Here is a 24,689-nt window from a genome sequence, read left to right as displayed (position 1 = left end):
TAATTGATGCACAGAATAAACCAATTTCCAGTAACTGCTTAATGCGCTACTGGAAGGCACCCAGACGCTATGTCGGTGACCACAAAATAAAAGTACTTATTTTAAGAAGCACTTCCATATTTACATAGCTATTCTGGTTTATATTTATCCCAGGTCCCATTTTTAACAGGATATGCACCCACAAATCTCTCAGGTTATCCTAAAACCCTTGAATAGATGAACAACAGCACTACAGATTGTTCAAATGAAAGCTTTATTCAGTATTTTCATATAAACTCCACTTCAAGAGCTTGCAATATTTTGTGATTGCAACTGAGAAGCTGTTAAAGAGAAACCAGCTGTTTAACTCTGCAGACAATACTTATAAACTAAAACAAAGCTTTTCAATCAGCCCACTGTTCCTCGCTGTATCTGCAGTTAAGCAAGCCATTGAAATCCACTGTCTTCAGCCCATGGTGTGTATAATGCTGTCATCTGTTTTTTAATATAGGCTATTTCTACTTTTACAGGTAAAAATCAAACCCGTGTTTGCTGACACTCTCTGGGAATCCTCTTGGGCAAATTTAGCATTTTTCAGATTATTATTTGCAACACTTTTGGTTTGTACAGAAACTTTTATTCAAGCTATATCCCAAAACATTTCACAAAGCTAAATCTGTTAATCACACAAATGGTTTACATGATTTCTAAGTTAAATAATTTAGCAGGTAGAAGGTAAGAGGACTTAAGAGGTAGATACAAGAGACTGAAGAGATATGGCTGACAAAACAGAACCAAAGGATTGCCGCAGCAGACAGCAGAAGGTATACAGACAGCTTTTGTGCCAACAAGCGAAAGGATTTAAGGGCTTCAAACCCTGTAGGAGGAATGGAATGAAATCTGTCTCAGGAAAACGAATTATCAAGGAAATCAAAAGAGCCCATGTAGTCAGTCTTGAAATAGCTTGCCTGTTGTCTGAAAATAGATAAGGTTGTACTTCTTCAGGGCACGATGCAAACAGGCAGCAGAAGCGCTCAGCATAAGCTGGGATCTGGAGACACGGTGGCCTATATAAGACAACGTGAAGCTTTCTGAAGATCTCAGTAGAGCAGGGGATAAGGTGAAGGTGGATGCTAGAAACACGGCACAGCGGTGATAGGTAGATTTGCATATATAGGAATACTGGAATAAGACATTTTGACGAAGACAGCAATAATAATAAAAGTACTGTACTAGAAAGGGGAGGCACAACTCAAAAAGCAAATCAAGGAAACCAAGCAGCATGAAATAAGTTTTTTACTCCCTTTCTGAGATGCCAAAGTTTGCACTGAAATAACATCCTTTTCAGGGGGAAAAAAGAGAAATGTTTTTATACACGCACAGATTAGTGAATTTAACTCAGATCCATGCCATGACCAGCTGTCCCAGCTTCTAAATCTGAATATTGGTATCAGATGATGCTGCAGCACAGATCTTGTCTATGAGGGTCAAACAAAAAAAGCAAACTTTACCCTCGCTGGGAAGGCCTGGATTTCAATCTACAAATTCCTGGGTGAAGGGTTAAACTTTGGCTTAGCCTAAATAGGAGCAGGACTTATTCTATAACCTGGGTCAAATTGAGCACATCTCTGCACAGCTCCTGGCATAACAAATGCCCAACAAAATAATTTTCTTTTTTAGTATATGCAGTATGTTTGCTTCTAAAAGCATCACCAACTTCAGGCAGGCCCTACTGTAAAAACACACACACCAAAGATAAGCGTCCTGTACTGCAAAGCTGTCTTTCTAAACAGACAAGACAGGTGAAAGATGAGGCAAGGAAAGAAAAGTACAGAGCAGGGAACCGACTTGCTCAAAACCACACAAAAGAAATCATCATCAGAAATTGCAATGACTCCCCCTTTGTCTCCGACTCTCCTTCTCATATTGCTAATAATGTCTACAACGGCCTATAAAGCCAGGGGTATAGTCCTCCCTCAAGGAGCTTACAATAAAAGCAGGCAAGCAGATAAAAAACACACTGCATGATAGAAAATGGATTAGTCAGAAAACAACACTCTTCTGAAAACGCTGTTCTTCTGAAACAGAAAAGGAACATTCCTTTGTCAAAAGCCAGGGCAGCCCAAGGAAGGATTAGCAGATGAGGAGCGTAACTGTGGTAATACCTAGAGGATTCCTACGGCAAATTCCAAAGGCAGAAGATTTTGCAGGAAGATAGCACAGAAGGGAGAGAGATCTGTGCAGAACAGATGTCCTGGAAAAGCAGCGTCTGCCTTAAATCTCACACAAGACAGTGTTTTTGTATAGAAGAGGAAATATTTAGTTTAGATACACAATAAGGAAATTGAATGACAGCATGGTGCAAAATTAAACAGTGGCTTTGGATATATCAAATCTGATTCAACTGGCCCTTACTATAATTTACACTTAAGGACAAAGACTGGTCTCTCCTCAAACTCACTTTCAGAGTGGGGAGCGAAGAGCTGTATTTCTTTGTGAAATGCAGGCTTTAGAAGTCACATCAACAAAAGCAAGTGTATGGTATTTATACCAACTTTACTAGCAGTGAACAAAGAAAACATTTCATCTTTTGTCATAATGTTTTGGTTTGTCTATTTAACACAGTACTTGATGAAAAGCTTTGGTTCATATTACAACTAACAGCAGCTCCTCAGGGAAACAAGTTTTGAACACTTATTTTCAGAAGTTTTTAAACATCTGCTTGAGCAATTTAGTTACAGGTATCTTAAATCACTGCCTATGTCCACTTCAATGTGACAAAACATTTTTAAGGAAAGATGCTAATATTTTGGGAACCTCACTAAAAGAGGAAAGATATCATCCTCAGAGGATATGAAAAGTGGAGCCTACAAAAAACTATACTACTGTATAAAACTGTACTAATAAACAATAAAATCATTTTACAGAGATCATAAAGAAATTTTTATACTTTAGGCTTGGAGTAACAGAAGCAGGATGAGTACAGCAGTACAAAACAAATTTGTAAGAAGAAAAAATTGTGCTTGAAAAGCAAAGCATGATCAGCTGTTAACTCAGCAGTGGGCAATGGCACAGGAGTAGAAGGAGCTAGTTGTACCGGTCAATCACAGGGCACCCATGGCAGACAGCGTGATGCAGTCATGTGAAAGGCAAATGTGGTTTAGGGATGTATCAAGAGTTACTTCCAGTGCACTAAGGAACTACTAGTGGCACGTGCGTGGCCTTAATCTTCCTTCAACATAGTGTCTAGGCAAACTCAGGCTGGAATGGATGAAGAGAAGTGCTGTGGAGCACTGAAGGTCCTGTCACACGAGGACGCTCTATGCGATTCCCAAGAGAAAAGATACAATGGATTCAGGAGGAAGAAAAGCCACTGAGCTGAAGGGCAATACTTGCGTAAATTGGGAGGAAAATGTAAACTGATCACAAACACACAGAGGCTTCAAGTTAGAGCAGGCTCCTAGCTGCTGGAGTAGTGTTCCAATAAGAACAAAACTTGAAAAATCTGTTTTCTAAGAAACCTGACAACCTCTCCTTGGCAGAAAGGACATTCCTGTTCTAGCCTTGCCTGTGAGGTCTTTCATGTGGCGTGCGTTGTACATTCCTGCATCTATGACTGTGAGAGCATCCAGCATGTATCCTGCATCTCTAAATTACAATCCAGGGCTAGCTATGATGGGAAACTTTCAAATTTCTCAAAACAAACATCAGAAGAAATACAACAACCCTGATGAAGCCAAAGAAACACATGGGATTAAATGCAATACTTAATTCTCTTCTACACACAGAAAATATCATAGAATGGAAAAAAGGACTTCAGCTTCCTTTCTAATACATGATAAACCAAATTCCCTGTCTTGCACTCCTTTCTCCGCTGATCTGACAGATTAACAGTTGTTTTCTCAATGAAGTTCAAGCTCAGCGGTTACCAGCTCTATTTTGCTGTAGTTGGACTCTGACAACTGTCTTAACTGCACCCTCTGTTTCTGACTGAGACTCTCCTGAACAAAACACTGTGAGCTTTAGGAACAGAGACATATTTTTTAATGGATTCATGATTTGAACCTTTATGGTCCACTGTTTGATACCTAGAGAAGTAATGACCGTAGCTGTATTCTTACACAGCCAATGGATCTTGATGATGCTAAATGCAGACCAATCTCACCAAGTGAAGAAATTAAATCTACAATCCTTAAGAAAATGTCCAAGCCATCTTGGACAGTAGAGCCATCAGCTCTACTTATCCATCTCTTGTTTTTCTCTCCTATGGTTCTGAGAAGATGAAGCCTCAATACACTTAGCCCCACTCAGCTTAGCAAACACTACAACTATTCAATACACTCCTCTTATCAACAGCCAAAACCCATCAACCTCAAAAAGGGTGCTGTATGCTGTAGCAGGGTCAGATCTCTGGAGTAATTTTTCATGAAAATATCAGGCAATTGCTTTTTTTACAGGGAAAGAGACAAAAAGAAAACAAGACCAAAAAAAGGAAACTTGATGTGTAAAAAGAAGGAAAAATTCAAGTAGAGACAACAGTAAAGCAAAATACAACAGAAAGACACCATGGAAATATCTACTCCAACAGGGGTGGCTCTGGTCCTGTTATTAAAAGTTAAGATTCATCAGGTCTCAATCTTCTGCAGAGGTTTAATACATTTATCATGCATGTACACAAATAATTTTTCAGAATGTCATTCGGAATGAGTGGCACTGATGTGACTAACTCCTCTAAAAACAGCTTTCAAATGATCTGTTTGAAATGTTGGCAGTCTCACCACCTACTCTTTTGCAAGCGATTAGCCAAAGGTTAGTAAGCACAATATTTTTACTCATTAGTTGGGAAACTACTCCACATAAACAATCTTGGGGGATGATTTTACTCTCTAGTACATGCCATTGATCCAGTTCCTCTGTAAAAATAAAAGGTCTGCATCATTTTTGCCAGATTAAGGATTACTACATTCTCCCAAACTTAGAAAAGGAGTAAAAAACATTACGCAATGTATTTAAAACAGCATACACAGAGCAAACTGAACTTAGATGGCATGGTTAAAATAAAAAATAAATGTATTTACAATATTGCATAAGTAATATAACACAGACTTCCATTCCAAAATCAATCACATCAAAATAAAATAAAAAAATATTATAACTCACATATGTTTTAATACCTATAAATCCTTAATTTCTATCCAACATTTTCTTTATAAAAGCCTGTTTAAAATATTAAACTTTTGATTCACTCTAGCTTAAACAGAATCTAAAATGATTTTTAAGTATTACTGATCACTTAGTCTTTGTCTTAGGTTTCTAGATTTTCCATTTTCAAATTTCCTCTTTTTAAATGTTGGCACCCCTTCTGTCAGGTCTCCAAGGGAGGTGACTGTCTTCTCCTTAAATATCACTGTTGCATCTTCTGGAACCTCTAGCACTGGAGGTGGTAGATTGTCACTCTCTGTACTAGGAAGCTCGAGGTCCACTTTTTCACTGGGAGAAGGAGGAAAACATAAAAGGGTTAATCTACATGGAGAAAATCAACATGATGTACTGCAGACAGTAACATCCATATTTAATTGTCAAAGCAGCTTTGAGCTAAATGCAGTCTTCTAGCCAAGATCATCATCGTGACAGGGATCAAGAAAAAAAAAATCTTAGTTTCTTCTGTGTGTGCTGCCATGAAAAGTAAAAAACTAAGACCTCATTCTATACAGCGCTTATAGCATGGCCCAAGCACTCATCAGGTAAATAGTCCTGCAACAGACAACAGGGCTGCATGTGTGTAAATTTACGAATGTTGAAAGACAGTAGTCAGTGAGTAATTAGCAATGGTTCACTCCCAAAATGCTGTTGAGTTAGTTTTCCACAAGTGTCCATCCTTGAGGGTCTGCATGACAGAACAGAGAACAGGCTTACCAATTCAGCCAGTGACCCCAAACTGGGGGAAGCAGCTTTGGAGAACAGGACCACAGCTAATACTGATCTGAACAAATCAAAGACCACCTGAAAATGACCCAGCGGTTTTTAAGGGTTCAACAGCAAAACACTGTGTTCTACAAGAATAACCCGTGGCACAAACATACAGTGGAGAACAGCCGAACAGTGAGCAGAAAATTATGTAAATCACAAGTCCATCAGGAAGCACACCAGCCTAACACTGCTGCAAAGAGATACCCACTGTATTCCTGGCCAATCATACAAGAAATCTTTCAGTACTACTGAGTATCAGTCTGATGTCAGCTCATGTTTCAGGTCCTATGCTTCAAGGAAGATGTGGATCAGCTCAAGCACACAAAGAAGAGCCAGGAGAATGACTGCAAGTCAAGCAAGTCAAGAAAACGCGACTGTTGCAGTATCCCAAAAATGTAAACCTCCTGAAAGTAGCTGGCACTGTGCCCAGTCTCAATTTAAAGTAAATAATGAACAACTGCATTTGTCTCATTTACATCTGTGTATATCTCAAGCCTGTGTGTTAATGTACAGACTGATATATAAGGTTCAGTTGCTGGAAGCACTTTTTATTGGACAGTGCTTTCCAAAAACCTGAATTAATTTATCAGCTCTGGAGTCAAGGAGCGGTTAGCTGGTCCAATACAGGAGGTGTTACGTGAACATTATCATCTCCAAGGAAGTATATCAGTGCTTAATATGGTTCGAACAGTGTCAAAACTCTATCAGCTGAATAATTTATAACTAAAATGCTGGAGAATGGGGTGAGTATGAGGGAAAACACTGTTTTCATTCTCTGAAACTTAATTCATCTAGACTCATAGACAGCTGCGCAACAAGAAGCTGGCCAAAAAAGACAGCGTGCTCCACAAAAAAAAAAAAAAGAGCCATCTCAGGCATTATGCAGTAACACAAACCAAAACAAACCTCCTGATCAGATGCACGTCATGAAAACATCTGCAGTACATTGGTTGGACATGGGAGAGAGAGAGAGTTTCCAGATTTAAAACTGGCATAACTAGATTACACATGTTTTGTCTTTCATCTCCTTAGTTAAATCATTACAGAAAGTGTCTCCCACCACATTATAAGAGCCTCCAGGACTTACCCATAGTGACAGCAGAAAACGTTGTAGTGAATTTTGTTTTGGTTTTGCTTAACTTTGTTTCAACATGAGGGAAATTATGGAACAAGAAAAACAGTTGAACTAGAAATCTTTTACTGCAATACTGGGTGGAAGTACGACAAAAATTTTGAAGTGTCTTTTAGGTTGTGTCCTTCAAGTGAACAGTTAAAAGAGTTAGTACAACACCGCAAAGTGAGAAATAATTCACGGCTTGTGGAAGTAACTCAGACAAACATACCAGGCTTAGGTAGAAATTGCTCAGAGTCTAAAAAAGCATACTCATTATGTCAGCAACTATTGATCCCACAGGGAAGGAATTAAAAGCAATGCTAACCCAGTATGACCAAGTTAAGGTTGCTGATGGTCCTAGAAGATCAAGATAGATCTTGAACTCCAGGCAGAGTTAGACCAACTAATTACTCATCAGAAAGAAACAGAATTTAGCCTGGAAGCTGGAGGCACTGAGAAAGCTGCCTATGCCGTTACAAGGCTGGAAGCAGTTGAAAAAAACAGTCACAAGAGCTCCTGAGGCAGCTGAACCAGACTGTTGAAGGAGACAATGTTAAGGAACATAAGCTACCTTTAAATAGTTGATACTCAGCCTCTGACAGAAATTATGAATGACAATGATCCTCCAAATCACTTTACTTTGTACTCATGGTGAACGTCTACACTAAAACCAAAACACCACCACTATCAGCCATGGAGAGCTATTACTTAAAATAATCATGCAGAAAGAATTGTATTTGGGCTACATTTCCAATCACTGACATGCTAATTCTGCCAGAATTCAGAAGAAAAAGCTTCAGCTCTTGGAAACAAGTATTCTGGAAACAAGTATTCTGGAAATAACTATGGTAAAAAAAAAAGATCCTCACCATGGTTCTTCTTCTTCTTCTTCTTCTTCTTCTTTAATTGCTTTCCATTTTCCATAAGGGTTGGTCTTGTTAGGTGCGTCACTAGAGCTTTCCTGGGAAGCTGAGGTACTCTTCTCTTTATCAACAGTTTCTTCTGACTTAACTTCTCGCCATTTCCCATAAGGACTTAACTTTTTAGTTTTGGGAGATTTTTTCCCTTCCTCTGATTCTTCACCATTATCTCCTTTCCTCTAAAGAGGAAAAAACCCACCTTAAGCAAAAATGCCTAAATAAAAACACAATGTAGCTTTATTTTACATATTTTATTTACTATTATCTACTATTCATACTTTTCAACCAAGATTAACTTGAAACAATAAACCCATATTGTAATAAAATCTTTACATTTTTCTCCTTGAGCTTTCATCAGAGTTGAAAAAAAATCTTAAATGTTACAAAAAGTTAAAGGTGGAAAATCACATCTATCAAGGCTGAAGTTAGCAAGGAGTGAACAATATAAACGTACTTAAAAACAAAGCTTAGCATATCTTAAAAAAAAAAAGAGGCAAAAATTCACATACAGCTTTCTGTGTATGCAGATACACACGCTTCACAGCTAATACCTAGTAGTAGTTTATAATGATGTACGGTGATACAAAAATATGTATTTTAGAATACCTGTCTATGAATACATTTTATATTTAAACTGTCTCTGCCTCTTCTGAACTATCAGTTTCAGAAAAACCATCTGACCCAACCAGAGCCATAATCATACTCTTTATCTTAAGTTTTAAATCTGAAGATAGAAATATGTAATTGATACAGATTTTGTACTATGTGCTGCCAATGTTTTTTTCAAATTAATAAGGAAACTACAACCATGTAATTTTCAGTCAAAAGCATTCCCTGAAGGTATCTTGGCAATCGTGTTTACCAATGAAGGTCTGAAGTCATCCTCACGCTGAAATCCAAAGCATTTCAGAGAGATGACAGTGACCCTTCTCAGAGAACATCACATTTCCTGCAAAATTCAAGCTACTTCTGGTGGGCTGAAGGAAAGATGCTTCTTTCTCTTTTGGAACAGTGCCACTAATGGGCCAAATAATTGAATAAAGATTCATTTTACTATTCAAACAAGTGCAAACTTCTACTTTCAGTCACACGGTTTAACCTCATTACAATAAGTACAGCCTATCACAAGAGATAAAAGATAAATCATCTTATACTAGAAAATTAGTTCTGTATGCAAAATGAATCCGAAGAGAAAATTTACCTTGAAATTTGTTTCTGAACTCTGTGCTTCATTTTCACTGTCTTCCGAGTCTGATTCAGACGCTTTGGAATCTGTTTCAGCAAGCTCTTCAGAATGCTTGTCACGTTGACTCTTCTCATTTGAAGATGAAACAAAACCATCCGGTTTCTCCCATGTGGATACTGTCCAAGATATTTGAACAACCACATTATTTATGTTTCTAATTCTGATCTGTTATTGCTTTGACAACACCTTTCAGAAGCAGTGCTGCCTTATGCAAAAATACAGCAAATAATTTAACACAAGGCTTTTGCCTTTGTTCAGTATGTTTGTTTTCATAAACATAATCAGAAAGATAACATTTCACTTCCCAGCAGAGATACAGTCATGACAGCTGAGTTCACTGTTGATAAAGCTTGTTTTAATTAGTATTTAAGGAAAATATTATGCCTGGTGAACTGTGGTCCACAAGACTGTGGTGTCTCTCATCCTTACACACGACAGAGAAATTGCCCTCTAGAGGTACCTATTTGATTTGAATTGTCTACCGATTACAAAAACAGGGTAAAGTAAAGAACGATAACTGCGAGCCTCAGCTCTCTGGGCAGATAAACCCCTTCCCTGTGCTACTTGGCTCAGTAACATTAAGTCTGTAATTAAAGACCTGTCAAGCAAACAAGGAAATGCAAACATCAATCTGAAAAGACATGAAAGTACGTGCAGGAGATGAACTCATTTTCAATGAAAAGGTAGTATTCCAGCAAATATACTAAGAGGAAATATTTAAATAAAAGTTGATTCAATGGTCTTAAAACTGGGTTTAGTTACAATAAGGCAAAAGTACACCAACTTTCAATCTATAATTTTATAGAAGCTTTCAAATGTAATAAAACTACTCTTTCTCCAATTATTTTATCTATTTCCGAAGAAATTCCTAACTGAAAACAACACTTAACAGGTAAGCACCTAGATGTATCTTGAAGAAGTAAAGGTGTAAGAAACCGGCAATGAGTGACTTTGCATGAACAGAACAGTCTCTTAAGGTACTGCTGTCATCTAGCTTTACATGAGTAACTGGGAAAGTTCACTTTCCTAGGTGTCACATACAGCCAGTGGACTAAGGTGCAGCCTTCCAAAGCACGACTCCTCTAAGCCTAGAGATATCAGTCTCCTAAATTATGTGCCTGAGATGAGACACTACTACTGTTTCCATTGGTTAAAAATTTGTCTTGTCTTCACAGGATGGGATTAGCGTTAACAGAACTGACAAGCAATTTTCAAGCATTTCCAAGACACTTACAGCTATATAAAAGTAAGGGATCACTTTAAAATTTCACAAGCCAAAATTTTACCAAATACAATGATTACAAAGTGTCATGTGTCCATGAAGAACATTAAAAAACAACACAACCAAAGGCATAAAATGTATCTCAACTTAGAAGGCGGTATTTAAAAATAACAAGCACCTCCTTTCCCTTTCAAAAGAAATCACAAATCATTTGGGCAGGGGAGTGGCATGTTGAAAAACTGAAAGGTTTGGGTTTTTTTTCTATTCTTGGCATTGTTAGGAATGCCACTTCATACCCAAAAGCAGAAGGAAAATTCATAGCCAGCATAAAATCACTTGCTCTCCAGAGAGGCATCATTGACCTTAAAATGTTTCAAACAGATTTAGAAAACAGATGCCTGTTCTGAGGGAGTTACCACAAAGTTCCCCATGTAGGAAAAAAAACAGGGAAAAGAAGTAGGAGGTAAGATTCTGGACTCTCTTACCAATGCTATGTCAGTAAGAGGAAAAGTTTAGGAGATTCTTATTCAGTCCTACGTACCTGTCAAAACAAAATCCTGCCCCTTTCTGGTTTCCAAACTATAATTTCAATATACATGTAGAAAAGAAGAACCCATAGTTTAGAGTTGTAAGTTGAATGTCTAAAAAAAACCTATGAAGCACAAAGGTATACACACTGACAATACAGCTACAAAGCCAGCACTGACTTAAGCAACGTGTATTTCAACTAAGGTAGCAGCTTAAAAAATACAAACATTAGGAATGGCCTTAAAAATGCAGTTATTTGCAAAACAAAATGCTTCTTTGAAAACACACTCTTCTGAAACGGAGCTTAACTGGAAAACAACCTCTCCTTACCTCCTGTTTGTGTGTTATAGTAATAGGTATGACCATCTTCAGTGACACCTTCTACCCACTCTGCTGCCTAAGAAAAAGATACAGGAGCTAATTAAAAAAGTTTTAAGGATCAGGCAAAGCATCACTTAGAAGATTATTTAACCCTTGAGTATTTTTTGTTCATGATAATTTTACTGTTTTAAAGCTTGAACCCCTAAAGTTGTTAGAAAGTATTCCCTTTGACTCAAATGAGATTGAATTGCTTAACTCAAAATACTGCAAATGCACATACACAATTTTTTTCAAACAGTGGCTAATTAGTATGAGGCAGTACAGTAAATGTTGCCATACAGTTCAAATGGACCATTATTTTACATGTTATTTATTTTCCAAAGTATTCACCCCTGAGGTTCTGATCTCCTGTTTGTGTCATCATCTTTAGTAGAGATTGATAAAAAATTTCTCTGGAAGACTCAGGGCTACAGAAAACCAATACCAATAAATACTATCACAAATTAAACATAAACAAAAAAACCTTCTAAAATTTATCCCAAAATAGATCTTCACCAAAATCGAGAATCAAACTTTGCAGGAATGCATGCCAATGAATTTACTTCTTTAGTAAAGCACCAGTTTCAGCAAAGCACTGTTTTTCCCTACTGATTAATAAATTACATATGAAATGTGGCAAAAGGTGATGGTATGTCTTTGTGGATGTGTAATTAAAATAAAGATGTTCTGCAGAATCAGCCACAGCTAGATAATCACATGACTTTACATCTTCCTTAAGGACCTGATTTTCATCAACACACATACAACTACTTCACTGCTCCTTAAGTACTGCTCGCTCCCCTTTATTAGGCAGAACATCTATGCAGCTTCACCATACATTATTTTTGCATTAATAAATGTCTGTGTATACAGACACATACACAGAGATAGGCTGTTGCACACAGATACCTATACATTTGCTTAATACTCTATTAAAACTTTGCTGTTTTTTTAAAAAACACAACAAAATAATAAGTTAAAATTCTCACACCTGCTCCATAAACAGGAAAAATTGTACCAGTACATTCAGAGCAGGCAAAGGCAAGAAAGCCTTCAGTGAGCACGTTTCCTCAAGGTTTTGCTCTCAAAAGTTTCAGTGTATCAGTTTCAACAAAAGAAGCAAAAGAAAAATCTATTTTATATAAGTAGAAAGAGGACAAAAAACTAGACTTAACTACAGCCTATCCTTTTTGTTAGTTAGATCCTGAGCATTTTAGACCTGGTTCTCAAAGGTTTTGAGCAGGTATTTGACACTGGGCATACTGAGTATCCAACTACATAAATGCTAACAAGCATGATGTCAATCTAACTGAAGCTACAGGTAGTCTTCAACATGCCTTTTCATTACTCTGTCCTTTCCACCTCTTACAAAGTCTGAGCACCAAGCTGATGTGCTGTACAACAAGGAGGGCCTGTGAATCTCACTCGCACTACATATTGCAAGCATGCCCTTTAAATTCTGGGCAGTGAGTCCTTGTTAGAGATCTGAAATGTTCCCAATATCTTTAGCTCAGACTAAATAAGGGAGCAATCAAATGCCTGTTTTTAGCAATAGCAAAAATAACTCAAGACACGACAAAGTCACTGAGCAGGGTGAGGGAGGAATGGCAAAATACAGCCATGTGGCATTAGAGAGATATCCAAGGCTGAAGGTGTGTGTTTATGATATAGCTGAGATGAGCTAACTTCAAATTGTTGCCAAGAAGGGAGCTCCTTCTCTCCACCATCTGCTCTCCCCACACCAGCATCTCTCCAATTACCCAGAGAGCTGATGGCAAGGAAATAAGCCTACAAAGCACTATGAACTAGCTCACTGTCAGGGCAACTGTGCACCAAGGACCGTACAAGATTAGTCACAGGACCACCTCTTTCAGTGGAAGGCTGTAAGCCAGTAAGACTGGCTTATAAATATTGCAAAGCTATGCCTTGACTGAAAAGATAAAGTTGAAGTGCTAGTTAACAAGTTGTGCAAAACCACAGGATAAAGGAATAAGAAAGCCAGAGTAGCATGTGATGGGCACCTCTGACATGAAGTGTGCAGTCTCTTGGGAATGAACACTGGATGGAAAAAGCCTGTATTTTTGTGATAAAACACTGCCTTAACAAGAGATGGAATACAGGCAATACTTCATGTACACTTTGTGAATTGATTCAATTGCCTAAAAATACACACAATTATAACCATTTTTTCCTCTGACTGTAAGTAAACCAGTATCAAGCACAGACTACCTTCTGAGATGCGACAATACAGAGCTACAGAATGTCAAGCACTCTGAAAAGGCCAGGCTTTTTTGATCTCTAACATAAAATCCAACATTAGCAAACAAAAGAAAACTGACTTTCAATCATACTGTACATACGACACCTATCTTGAAAATGGGGAAATGTAACATCACATACGACACCTATCTTGAAAATGGGGAAATGTAACATCACAGTGTTGTAAAAATCCTATTTTTAATGTTGTGAAGCACAAAAACCTGGAGTGATAAGTAGCAGGGGAAAGCCCATTAATAAGAAATCTTTCTGTCTTTCGACTATTCTTCAAGTTTTCCTGTGCCTTAAATAAGGAAAACAAAGTAATATGCATCTGAAAATGCAATCTCAATGTTTCCTAAGATAATGGAGTCTTAACTATTTCAAATGTGTAAGATCTAATTTTTTAAATTATATTTCATTCACAAAAGGCTGAACAGAATTTATTCAGAATTTCCCAAAAGCTTTCAATTTTGGACTGAAGCAACAAAAAAGCATATTCTGTAAAAACACAACCACCACTATCACTTCTCTTCCCTTCATAAACAAATTAGCCAAAAAAGATTTGCATAGTAAAGTTTCAATTTTCATCAAATACATCGTAAAATATTCTATATATTCAAATTATGTTTTCCTAAGTTTACTAAGAGCAAATAATTTATCTTCTGCAATCAGAAGACTTGTAAATTGCTTAGCTTATTTCTGATAATAGTGTTTGCAAGGACAAAGAAAAGTATGAATAACAGTATTTGATTACCGTTTGTGAGTTTTGAGAGTTGCCTTTGAATCCTTTAGGTTTCTCCCACTGTGATTCTTAAAACACAAAAACATATTTCATTCATCATTCAGTCCTATTTATGTTTAATAATCTTTAGGAAAAAAACAGATCTAAAGGGTATGACACCGATGTGTGCACACAAACAAACAAGTAACATAGATACACCTCACTGGAATATAAATCACTCTTGATCAAACTATGGTATGAACAATAAACCAAAGCATCATAATTACAGTTGGCTTTACTGGGACTAATCACCTTCCGACTCCATTACTGTGGCTGATAGACAGATACTGGAATTTTGGTACAAAAAAGGTGGGTTTTTTTAAAAAAAATGGTAGTACAGGCCAGAAGAAACTAAACACACAAGGTTTTTACCTTTTGGAAGTTATCTTGTATGAGGAAACACTATGGTAAATACTAATGACAATCCTTAAATTTATAAGAAAGTCTGTAATACTCTCACTAATCATAAAAGAGGGTTGTTTTTATGCTCTAAAGTAGATTATAACACATAGCTCCTCAACAGAAGTCAGTCACTTAGCTAAATCCTGTAAATGTGGAAAGAAACAATCAGACAGCAATCCATAACTGCTCTCATTATCTTGGGCACAATCAATTTATTTCAAATTCCTGATAAGAAAGCTTCTTCAGGAAGAACACAGCTATCTTTTGTATACTTAACCTCTGAAAGGCTAAACATTTCCAGAAACTGTAGAATTACAGCACTCTGCCATTATTACCAAACAGCAAAACCAGAAGTTCTAGATGCCTAAGTCTTGAACGTTAAATATCAAAACTCCACCTAATTGTTCACATTTTAATAATCAGCTTACTACTGAGAGAGCAGAAGAGTAAAGAAATGCAGGTAGTATTTTCTCATTTACATCCAATAACTATATCTGCATTTGCTCCTCACTAGTTTTTACCTCCTGTTCTTGTGTTGTAGTAATATGTATAGCCTTCAGGAGAAAATCCTTGCACCCACTCCTTCGTTTCAATTTTTGGTGGCATTGAGGTGTCCTGAGGTGTCTTTTTTTTCTTTTCTTTCTTTTCCTTCTTTTCTTTCTTCTCTTTCTTTTCTTTCTTTGCTTTAGTTTCCACTGGGTTACTCTGTGTTTTACTTTGTGTCGAGCTGGGACCTACATCATCTTAAAGAAAATAATACTGCCTTTAAAAAAACAAAGAGTACCCATCTGAGCTTAAATATTAGTCACTCTTGAGCAACAGCAAACAGGAAATTTTGTTCTCATAAGTATTTTCACTCCTCACTCTTAGACTCATGGCAGGTAAACTAAAAAGATGATATTTAAAGAATCTTGCATCGTTGCAATACTATAGCATTATAAGAAAGTCCAAATATCAAAAGATGGGTAATAAAGACAAAAACCCATAAGGACCCACGAGCTCTCACTAAACAATGAAAAAGAAACTAAAAGTTATGAAAAACCTTCTACAGGAGTTTGAAACTACAAGCTCATTTTAAAGGACAGTATGTCTTCACACGGACAGAACAAAAGTACTTGCTGAACTGCAAGCTGAGTAGGAGATTCTCATTCTCCACTGTCGGACACCAGTGGGACTCCAACCTCTCCTACTCAACAGAAATTTTTGTCTCCAATCAGCAAAAGTGAAACATAAAATCAACTAAGGGAAGCTGCACTGCTGATTCAAAGCACCAACTACAGCCCATTTTTTGTTATCACACTGTTTAATCTTTCTACTCCAAATCAGATTGCTCCATGGACCAGAGAACACTGTAGCAAAAAACATTCTGTATCACAACTTCTACTCCTGGCAATTTGCAAACTCCTTACTTTTTTTTAAAAAAAGAAAAAAAGAATAAATGAGCAAACACAGTCCTAGAAGCCTCCTCTCATGTTCCTAAAACCTAATTTAAGAAAAAAACCATTCCTATTCAATATTCTTTCAATTCTGTCTTTAATCCTTTGGCAGCTATATGAACTACCTGGCTTAATTCCAAGCCTTTTCAAATCCTCTTGATATGCTTTCATTGCAGCCTCCTCCATTGCTGCAAATTCTTTTGACATGTTTTCTTCTTCTTTTGCTTTTTCCAAGCTTTTCTTCTTAATCTAAAACAAAACAAAAACCCCAAGAGAATAAATTAGACAAGTTTGATAATGAAAGAGATTAAAAATAAGCATTTGTGCAAATAAGATAGTTGAGTTACCTCACTAATTCTTTTTGCCACATTTTCTTTATGATTCTTTCCTCTTTCATGAAACTCAATGCTCTTAAAAGTGAGAAAAAAACAGTAAAAATAACATGTATCATACAATTTTAATTTAGTTAATTAAAATTTAGTTAAGACTAAACTTAGTTGAATAAGCCTAAATGTAACCTGTTCTGAAATTACTTAGAGCAAACACTGCAGCTATAAAATGGCTACAGGAATTCAGGAACACTGAGAAACACTCAACAGAGAAATTATGAAAAATCAGTAACACTCCAAAATGGTACCATAAAATTTCATAGTCTGTATTTGTAAGATTTATAATGTTTCAAATAATACTGTTCAGCACACATATTTGTGACAAGTAACAAGGAATCTGGGCTCTCTCTCCCTGCTATCCTTCCAAGTATCATCCCTTGATTTTTTTCCGCTATTTTCATGCAAACTTTTAAAAACCATATGGCTTATTTAAGAGTGCCAAGTATTAGCTACAGTCCTTAATTAGATTATGCTATGCTCCACAAATATCCCATGAACTTAAAACTAGTCTACAGGTCCACAAATCTGTTGAGAGAGAGAGGAAAAGGCAAGGTGGGAGAGTTGGGTAACTAATGACAACAGAACAGTCTGCAAGCCAAAAAGCTGCCAGAAAGACTGAAGCCAGCAGGAACTGGAAGGAGTTCAGAAACTCTACAGGTACAACGGTCGAAGTCCTCATGTGGTTCTCACAAAAACCATCTGAACTCATTTAGGTGTTCAGATGTTAGGTGCCTAAGACTGACCTAGTAACCCTAGAATTTCTTTGCACGAACCAATGTGCAGAGGATGCACTCTGGGGGATGATTAATCTCATTTAAAGACAGACTTTGTAAGTTACCCAAATCCCCCCCATTAACATGTATTTCTGTTCACTGACTACAAGAAACCTAAACCAATTAGCTCACACTTGTCATTCTGAACAGCAGGTATCTAACTGTAAACCAGATGAAGCTCAACTCCAGGAGTACCCCTGGCATTGAGTCAGGAATGCAAAACTTATTTCCAAGTAAGAAACCAGTGGGTCAAGTAGTCTGCAAAAGGCATCTGCAAGTCAGAAACACCTTTCTGTAACCCAGTAACGGTTCTGTGGGCTGTGTGAAATGAAAGAAACCTGCTTTAAATGCTAAGTGCTGGCTGTACCAGACCTACTGTATATAAACAGTACATATGCCAGGTTTTGCTTTCTACTTGCATATGAAGGCTAGGAACAGGCACGGACAAAGTTTCAAGACAGATCAAATGTTATGTTACAGAACTTGAAGAAAAAGCAGGGTCAGATATTTCAGTTCTTATCTGTACTGCCAAACAGAATGGCACAAACCACTCTGTATGTAGGTATCTGGCTCCCACATAATATATTTTAAATATCACAAGTATTACAAAGGCATTTTCAAAAAACAAATTTCATGCATCAATAGATTAGTATCAAAAGTAATGTTAAAAGCCTGTAATTCAAATTCCTAGTACTTCAAAATCATTGATATAGTATGGTAGACCATCGTACAGGTCTGTTGTCTGCTATCCAGCACTTGCAGTAATCGCAGAATTTTTTTGGCTGAGATTTCCAGTAATCGGCCCTGGGGAGAGAAAAAAAAAGATGTATAATCTGAAACAATAATCAAAGCCACAGGTTTTTATATATGTATAGTTTCAGAAACTAAATTTAGTCTTCTTTGGGTGATTGAGTGCTGAGTTTGCTTTTTTTTTTTTTTTTTTTTTTTAAACACAGTATGGGGAGCAAGAGTAGCTATATTGACTACTGTGTCCCATAAAGCACAGTTCAGTATTGGGATTATGCCCATCTGACCCCTGAAGACTGCACAATTTTTAAAATAGAAGTGATGCTGTAAGAACCAGAAATACAAGACAAAGCAAGCCAGAGAGAAACAAGCAGCTCTAGATACCCTAATTAAACACAGAACTGTCAGAAAAGTGCAACTTGCACTGTTTTTCATAAAAATGCATACAATAAATGTTTTAAGTGTAAAACTTTAGATTTGATGTTGAAGTCTGTTCTGGATACTGTACACAGTAAGCTTAGCAACACAAAGGTACAGTTCTGGACAACGTGAGCTACTGTGGGGAATCCTAGAACAGATTCTGACCCGTGGGGTCACAGACACAGCAGTAAATTGTTTGGATGTTTCAGTGTAAAAATGTCAGTATTTCTGAACCATGGAATTTAGGTAAGTTGCACATGTGGGAGGAAACTTGTGCAAAACTCTTCAGAGCTCAGTTGTTAGTACATAAAATTATTTAACAATAAAACAATCCCTCCAATGGCTGTTTCTTCATCAAAAACTGCTTTCTAATGACAGATGAGGCTTGTACAGAAATAATTCCATTTCTCATTGGCTTGCAGCAACAGATGCAATGCTTTGGTTCAACAGAACACATTCCAGAAACAGATTTCTAAGTTTTTAAGTTAAAATGAAAAAGAATGAGGGGCAAAACCGAAAACAATTCAAGATTACACTGAGAACATTAAAAAAGATCAGTCCAAAAAATGAATCTTTGCCTTCTGTCTGAAGATCAATGTACAGAGATCAAAGAAAATACTTCCTGACATTTTTATTCAATAAAAACAAAACTTCTTCCATGAACGATAGCACCCTCAAACCTTACGATACGTGTGAACAGGTCTTTAATAACAAACAGACCTGATCAACTCAACTCTTAAAATTTAAGCAGATATCAAAATATGCTCTCCTACAGTGCTTATTGTAAAAATACAATTTCTAAGAAGCTACGATTATTTAAAAGTGTAAGTATGAAGGATATGCTCTGCAAAAATGTATCAACCTCTAAGTAATACTGTATTAGCAACACACAGCTTTTCAAGCAATTTTCTGGAAAGCTAGGAAGAAGCAGCTGGGCTTCCCCTGATTTAAACAGAAATCCGCTCATCCCTAAATGGTGTACTTTAAAACTGGGTGATTACTTAGTCACACATTTAATTAAAAGGCTTTTGAGATTTATACATCAAAACATACTAGGGCCAAAGCATGGGAAATTGAACACTCCAGCTGGAAAACCAGTTGAGTGGGAGGGAGAAATTCAGAGCTTAGAATTACCTCAAGGCCCTTTTTCCTATTTGAGCTATAGCTCCTAAAGTGTCTCTAAATCCTTCATCATCATCTAAGATACATTTCCAGCTAAAAGCTGGGTTAACCTTCCTAAGGCAATGGGCCAATTCTGACAGAAAACACATAAATTGTAAAAGAGCCTCACTGCATGTTTCAGAAGTGCAAGAACATCTGCCTATTTCCAAGTTTCACCTAACAGGGATGGCTCTTTCTCTTCAACAAAATCAAGTGTAAGTGCTAAAATTAAGACTCTACAGCTGCACTCACCAAAAGTCAAGACTTGAGAGTGTGACAAGCTGTATTTTCACAGCTGTATTTTCCACCAATTTCCTTCCTAAATGCTACTGGACAACACATCTGTCACACACCACTGTAGCTACACATAAAGTAATCGTGCTGGAGAACCTGAGAGCACACCTGGGGCTGAAGTACAAATCTAGGTCTTGATGACAGAAGCCTTTTGTCTTCATCTCCCACTGGTTTTGATAAAGATTGGAGCTGGTGCTTTGTTGTTACATATAAAATAAATGTAAATGATACTCTGTGAAGAAGACCTGATATCCTGGGAACCTTAAATTCTGCATATGATGATTCATGAAGTTAATTGTGTAAATTGTGGTCCCAATTCTGTGACTTATGAGCACGAGGAGTGTTATATGCCGAGTAATTCTCTTAAAGATTTTCCACTTGAATTCATACCACTCAAAAAAAAAAGCAAGCTCAGCTGAAATATCCACTGAATAACTCTGCCACTGTAACAACGGTGGAGCCTGCAAAGCACCAACGGGGCTGCAATGAAATTAAACCAAAGACGAGTGTTTGGAAAGGAGCAGCAACTGAAGCAAGACCCCACTTCAGCGAGATGCTCCAAGCGATTCACAGGCTCCTGAAAGTTAATCCAGATTGATGACAATGTTTAAGCATGTGATTATTTTATTAATCTGCCAAATACAGGCTTGGAAGTAGATGCTGTTAAAAGTGGTACAGAGGTCTTTTTTACTTGAGTAATTGTGTACATATCAAGGGAAACATAGTTATTTTAAAAAGTCATTGCAATCAAAATGGCACAGCTTTTAAGACTCCTTATCGTCTGCCTGCACTTACATCCATAAAGTTAAGGTTGATTCTTGTTTTCAGCTTTACAGCTGAGCCAACCTGCTAAGGACCAGAAAGCTGATCAGCTACCCATCACCACCACAACTATCTTTCTTCCTTTCACTAAAACAAAAAGTCAGTCCAGAGTGCACCAAGTCTGGCTTGTCCGGGTTTGCAGGGTTGAGGTTCAGCACTGTACACATTTACACAGGTGTGGCTCCCAAATGGGAGCTTAGTGACACCGACCTGGAGAGGTGTGCAAGTTTTACCCTGAAGCTCTACCTCCTGGGAAGGGTTCTGACAAAGTCCGCTCGGAGCCTGATCTAGAGCTGGCTGAGCAAGTCAGCTTGGCAACCTGCTACAGGGAACAGAGCAGCGCCGATACAGATGGGTACCCGGCAACTTCTGGACAAACTGCTGTAAACTTTCAGCCAGAGTTGGAAATCCTGTACTAACTTGCAAGAAATTTGTGTCTCCTAAAGAACAGTGATCTTCTTTCAACTTTTACTGGTCAAACCACTCAGGGGCAGAATGTGCAACAGTTCAGAGGGCTAAAGGGGAAGGATGGAAAAAAGAGGGAGTGAACATCAAACTGCTTTCTTGAAATTTTAATGAAATGACAAGCTCTTTGCTGCAAATAGTTGTAGAGTGCAAATAGCATCAACGTTAAAGCCATTTTCAGATTTCTGAAATTCATTTAAAACTTCAGAGCGAGTGAGAAGATGGGGAAGAACAAGCAGCAACTCTGCATTAACAGCGCCTGCCACATTTGCCATTTCAAAAGATATGAAAACACTGAAATTCACAGAGAAAACAGCAAAACTCAGGTATTTTTACTGTGCACAATTCATTTCTTGAGGCATGAGAATCATGCAACCACATATTTGGGAGCACACAAAGGGGACAGGTTCTGTTGACAACGTTCAGAAAGCAACCCGCTAAGTAACTCCAGCAGTAGTGGGGTCCAGGTCCCAAACTGTCAACCTGCAAGCTGCTTCTTCTCACAACTTACAGTATTATTAACCTTTTAACAGGTGGTGCAATCAGCTTTCCTTATATAGGGAAGCTTAAGAAACCCTCATAAAGACGCTATCTTCAACTGAGACAGCTTTGCCAAACCTTACTCTGAGACTGGGCTTGAGGTTTTTGCTCCTACCACATACTGGCTGAAATTAAAAGGGGCAGGGGGGAAGAAACAACTGTTCCAGGTGGTTCTGAACACAATAAAAAATTTGGCTGTGCAAACAAAATTTGAAAGCATTTGCTTTGAATAGCTCTGTTCTAAAACATCAGACTTAAAATTTGGCAGGGATGCAGGGGGGTTTGTGTCATGGATATATCTGTCCAGATTATAAGCCTTTCAGGGCTAAAAAACGTCATACATATGCTCAGCGGTCTTCTTTGGTTTTAGTATCTACAACCTCTAAAGACTTGATCCAAAGTATCTTACAGCTTTCTGCAGGTTTGAGCACTGAACAGCCTGTGCATGCATCATCTTCTTGAATATGAGTCTGTGAAGCAGGCAATATACAGACTATACAGATTCAGGTTCTTGACTACACAAGGAAATTAGCTATCGTGGCTGCTCTATAACAGCCACTCAACAGGACATAGTATTCAGAAATAGTAATAAATTCTATTTGTGAATACTGTGTTCTTCTAAAGAAAAGTAATAGTTGTGTAATGAAAAGAAGTAGAGAGAATGAAAGAAAAAAATCATGTATATTTCACAATAGACCCTCCTCCACATGGGAAGCCATTCCAAAACCGCTAATTCTAATTCACATATCCCAGTATTGGTAAGACCTAAGCATGCAACACTAAAATTGGCAGGGAAGGAGGACAAAAATGAAAAGGTTTTCTTGTTCCATGAAGTAGGATCCAGTGCCATGGCCCTAACAACCCACACTCCCAAATAATTTACAGCAACTCCATTCATTCATAGTGCACTACCCTAAAACCTCTTCTTAGATACGTACCCTTATTTTTTTTTTTTAAATGGTATTTAAAAATAAGGACTCAAGAAAAGAGCGTCCCTGACACACCAAGTTCGTGGGCTCGTCCTACCTAACCTTAGCTTGTTGGCCTTCTAATATATCACAGAATATATATCTGTATCTGGGCTCCTACAGAGCAGTACTGGATGAGAGATTCATCCACATGAAACAGGGCAGATCCCTGATGGGTTTCATTCTTCTGGCCTTCAAGACTATTTTTGCCAATCTTTCTGTAAATTCTAATTTACAGCCAAGTGGCTGCTTCTTTTTGTTACTATATTAGCCCCCTCTGAACAACATACAAATCATAATATCCCGCAGGACCATCTGAGCAGAGAGTAGAGTCTGCAGAAGCTGCCCAGTCTGACCTGTATTGCTGCTGAAAATCATCTGCATGGATCTGCTTTGCCAGATCTCTCTTCTAAATTGTAGGTTACATAACTTGAAAGGTAAAGCTAAAAATACTTTTAACAATATACAAGAATGCACAAGAATATCAGGGCAGGCAGTCTTCTGCATGTATGGAGCTCCAACGGATCTCATGTCCCCTAACTCCAGTTGTCCAAAAAGTGAGATATCGAGTTGTCAAAGTTCTCCATGTCAACAGATGGAGACAGTCATCTCCAAAATGCCACTCTTTACATCCTAAATCTGAGAAGCAAATTGAACTCCATAGGTGCATGGTTTTTCCTTATATAGGGAAACTAAAGAGAACTGCCGAATCAGGCTTCAAAAGTTAAATATCTGAAGTCAGGGATATCTACTGAGAGCAGAGGTCTGCTGCTGTAGATGTAGAATAAGGATATGGGCTAAGTCAGGAAGAATATGATAAGAATTAGAAGAGAGGAAAAAAAACAGCAACATAAATTGGGTCAGAAAACTGTTCAGGTGTAATTTTAGCAATAACTAAAATTAAGAACACTGCTCTATGTAGTATCAGTGTGCAAAACAGGCTCATATAGCCTAACCATCAAATACTTCCCCAGAGAGAGACCGCTAAAGAAATTTTTGACCAGGTTAAAATGTTGTTTTCAGCAGGGAAGTTAGTATATCTTGAAAAGTAACAGAAACGAACAAATGCCATTCGTATGACATTCTCACTTAACAAAGACCGCAGCCTGCCCCCAAACGTGGTGAGATAATAACACAAATTTTCTAATCAAACACATAAAAGAGGCAGCGATGGCCAGCAAAACCAAGGCGCAGAGGCTTTCTTCCCCACGCTTCGCCCTGCGCCAGAGGCGGCCGCGGTTTGGGGGCGGGGGGGGCGGAGGAACAGGGCGTGAAATCCCCCGGCGGGCGGCGACGGTGCCCGGCGTGTCCGGGAGAGATAAGGGACCGAAAGCGCAGCACAAACAAACAACCGGGGGGGGGGGGGACGGGACACGGGACGGGGGGCACAGGAGCAGAGGGACCGCAGCGAGAGGAAAATAATTCGGTCAGCGAGGTGGGGGTCGCCGGCCGCAGCTGGGTCACACCCGCAGCCCGGCCGCCCCAAGGCCGCCCCAAGGCCTCCCCGCGGCCTGCGGGGCCGGGGCTGGGCCCGGCGCGGCCGCCGGCGCCCTCACCCCGCGCGACCGGCGCTGCCCGACCCCCGCCCTCAGGGCGGGCGGCTGAGCGCGGCCGGCGCTGCCCGCTCCCTCCCAGCCCTCGGCACTCACATTGCCGCTTCCCCGGCAGCGCCGCCGCTCCGCTCCGCTCGCCGCCAGCCGCGCCGCGCCGGTGGGGCGGGCCGGGGCAGAGGGAGGGAGCGCGGCGACGGGAGCCGGGAGGGCTCAATCCGCGCTCTCCTCCCCCGCCCTTCCCCACCTCCTGCCTTCGCCCGCTCCTCCTCCCCCGCCCCCGGGAGAGGCGAGCGCTCTGCGGGGAGCCGCTCCGAGAGGAAGCCGCCGCCGCCGCCGCTCG

General features: G+C 38.8%; 2 protein-coding genes across 4 annotated transcripts in view; one reads left to right on the top strand and one right to left on the bottom strand.

Moving 5' to 3' along the window:
• Positions 1-236: 236 nt before the first annotated feature.
• Positions 237-24,649, bottom strand: WBP4 (WW domain binding protein 4). 3 transcript variants are annotated; one of them, XM_074859564.1, is made up of 10 exons: positions 24,446-24,649; positions 18,111-18,183; positions 16,565-16,627; positions 16,343-16,466; positions 15,303-15,524; positions 14,353-14,408; positions 11,310-11,376; positions 9,185-9,345; positions 7,933-8,162; positions 237-5,469 (listed from the first exon to the last, which is right to left on the bottom strand). In XM_074859564.1, coding segments are annotated over exons 1-10 (1,206 nt in total). In that variant the 5' UTR covers positions 24,448-24,649; the 3' UTR covers positions 237-5,261. The 3 variants fall into 3 exon arrangements, with proteins under 3 accessions (XP_074715665.1, XP_074715666.1, XP_074715667.1); XM_074859565.1 differs by lacking the exon at positions 18,111-18,183 and having other exon boundaries at positions 24,446-24,580; XM_074859566.1 differs by lacking the exons at positions 16,565-16,627; positions 18,111-18,183 and having other exon boundaries at positions 24,446-24,578.
• ELF1 (E74 like ETS transcription factor 1) overlaps positions 24,577-24,689 on the top strand; it is a 96,940-nt gene continuing 96,827 nt past the window's right edge. Inside the window, exon 1 of the mRNA XM_074859556.1 lies at positions 24,577-24,689. The gene's annotated coding sequence lies outside the window, so the exon portion shown is untranslated.

The sequence above is a fragment of the Strix uralensis genome, chromosome 2 (assembly GCF_047716275.1).
Source record: "Strix uralensis isolate ZFMK-TIS-50842 chromosome 2, bStrUra1, whole genome shotgun sequence".
In the NCBI taxonomy this organism is placed as follows: domain Eukaryota; kingdom Metazoa; phylum Chordata; class Aves; order Strigiformes; family Strigidae; genus Strix; species Strix uralensis.
Note: the sequence above shows the minus strand (reverse complement) of the source record. Positions and strands in the feature narration are given on the sequence as shown.

Coding starts and splice junctions, on each gene's coding strand:
- WBP4 (XM_074859564.1), bottom strand. Junction 15,525..16,342: donor AAGGCTTGGAATTAAGCCAG/GTAGTTCATATA, acceptor ATTTTCTTTAAG/ATGATGTAGGTCCCAGCTCG. Junction 14,409..15,302: donor CTACAACACAAGAACAGGAG/GTAAAAACTAGT, acceptor TTGTGTTTTAAG/AATCACAGTGGGAGAAACCT.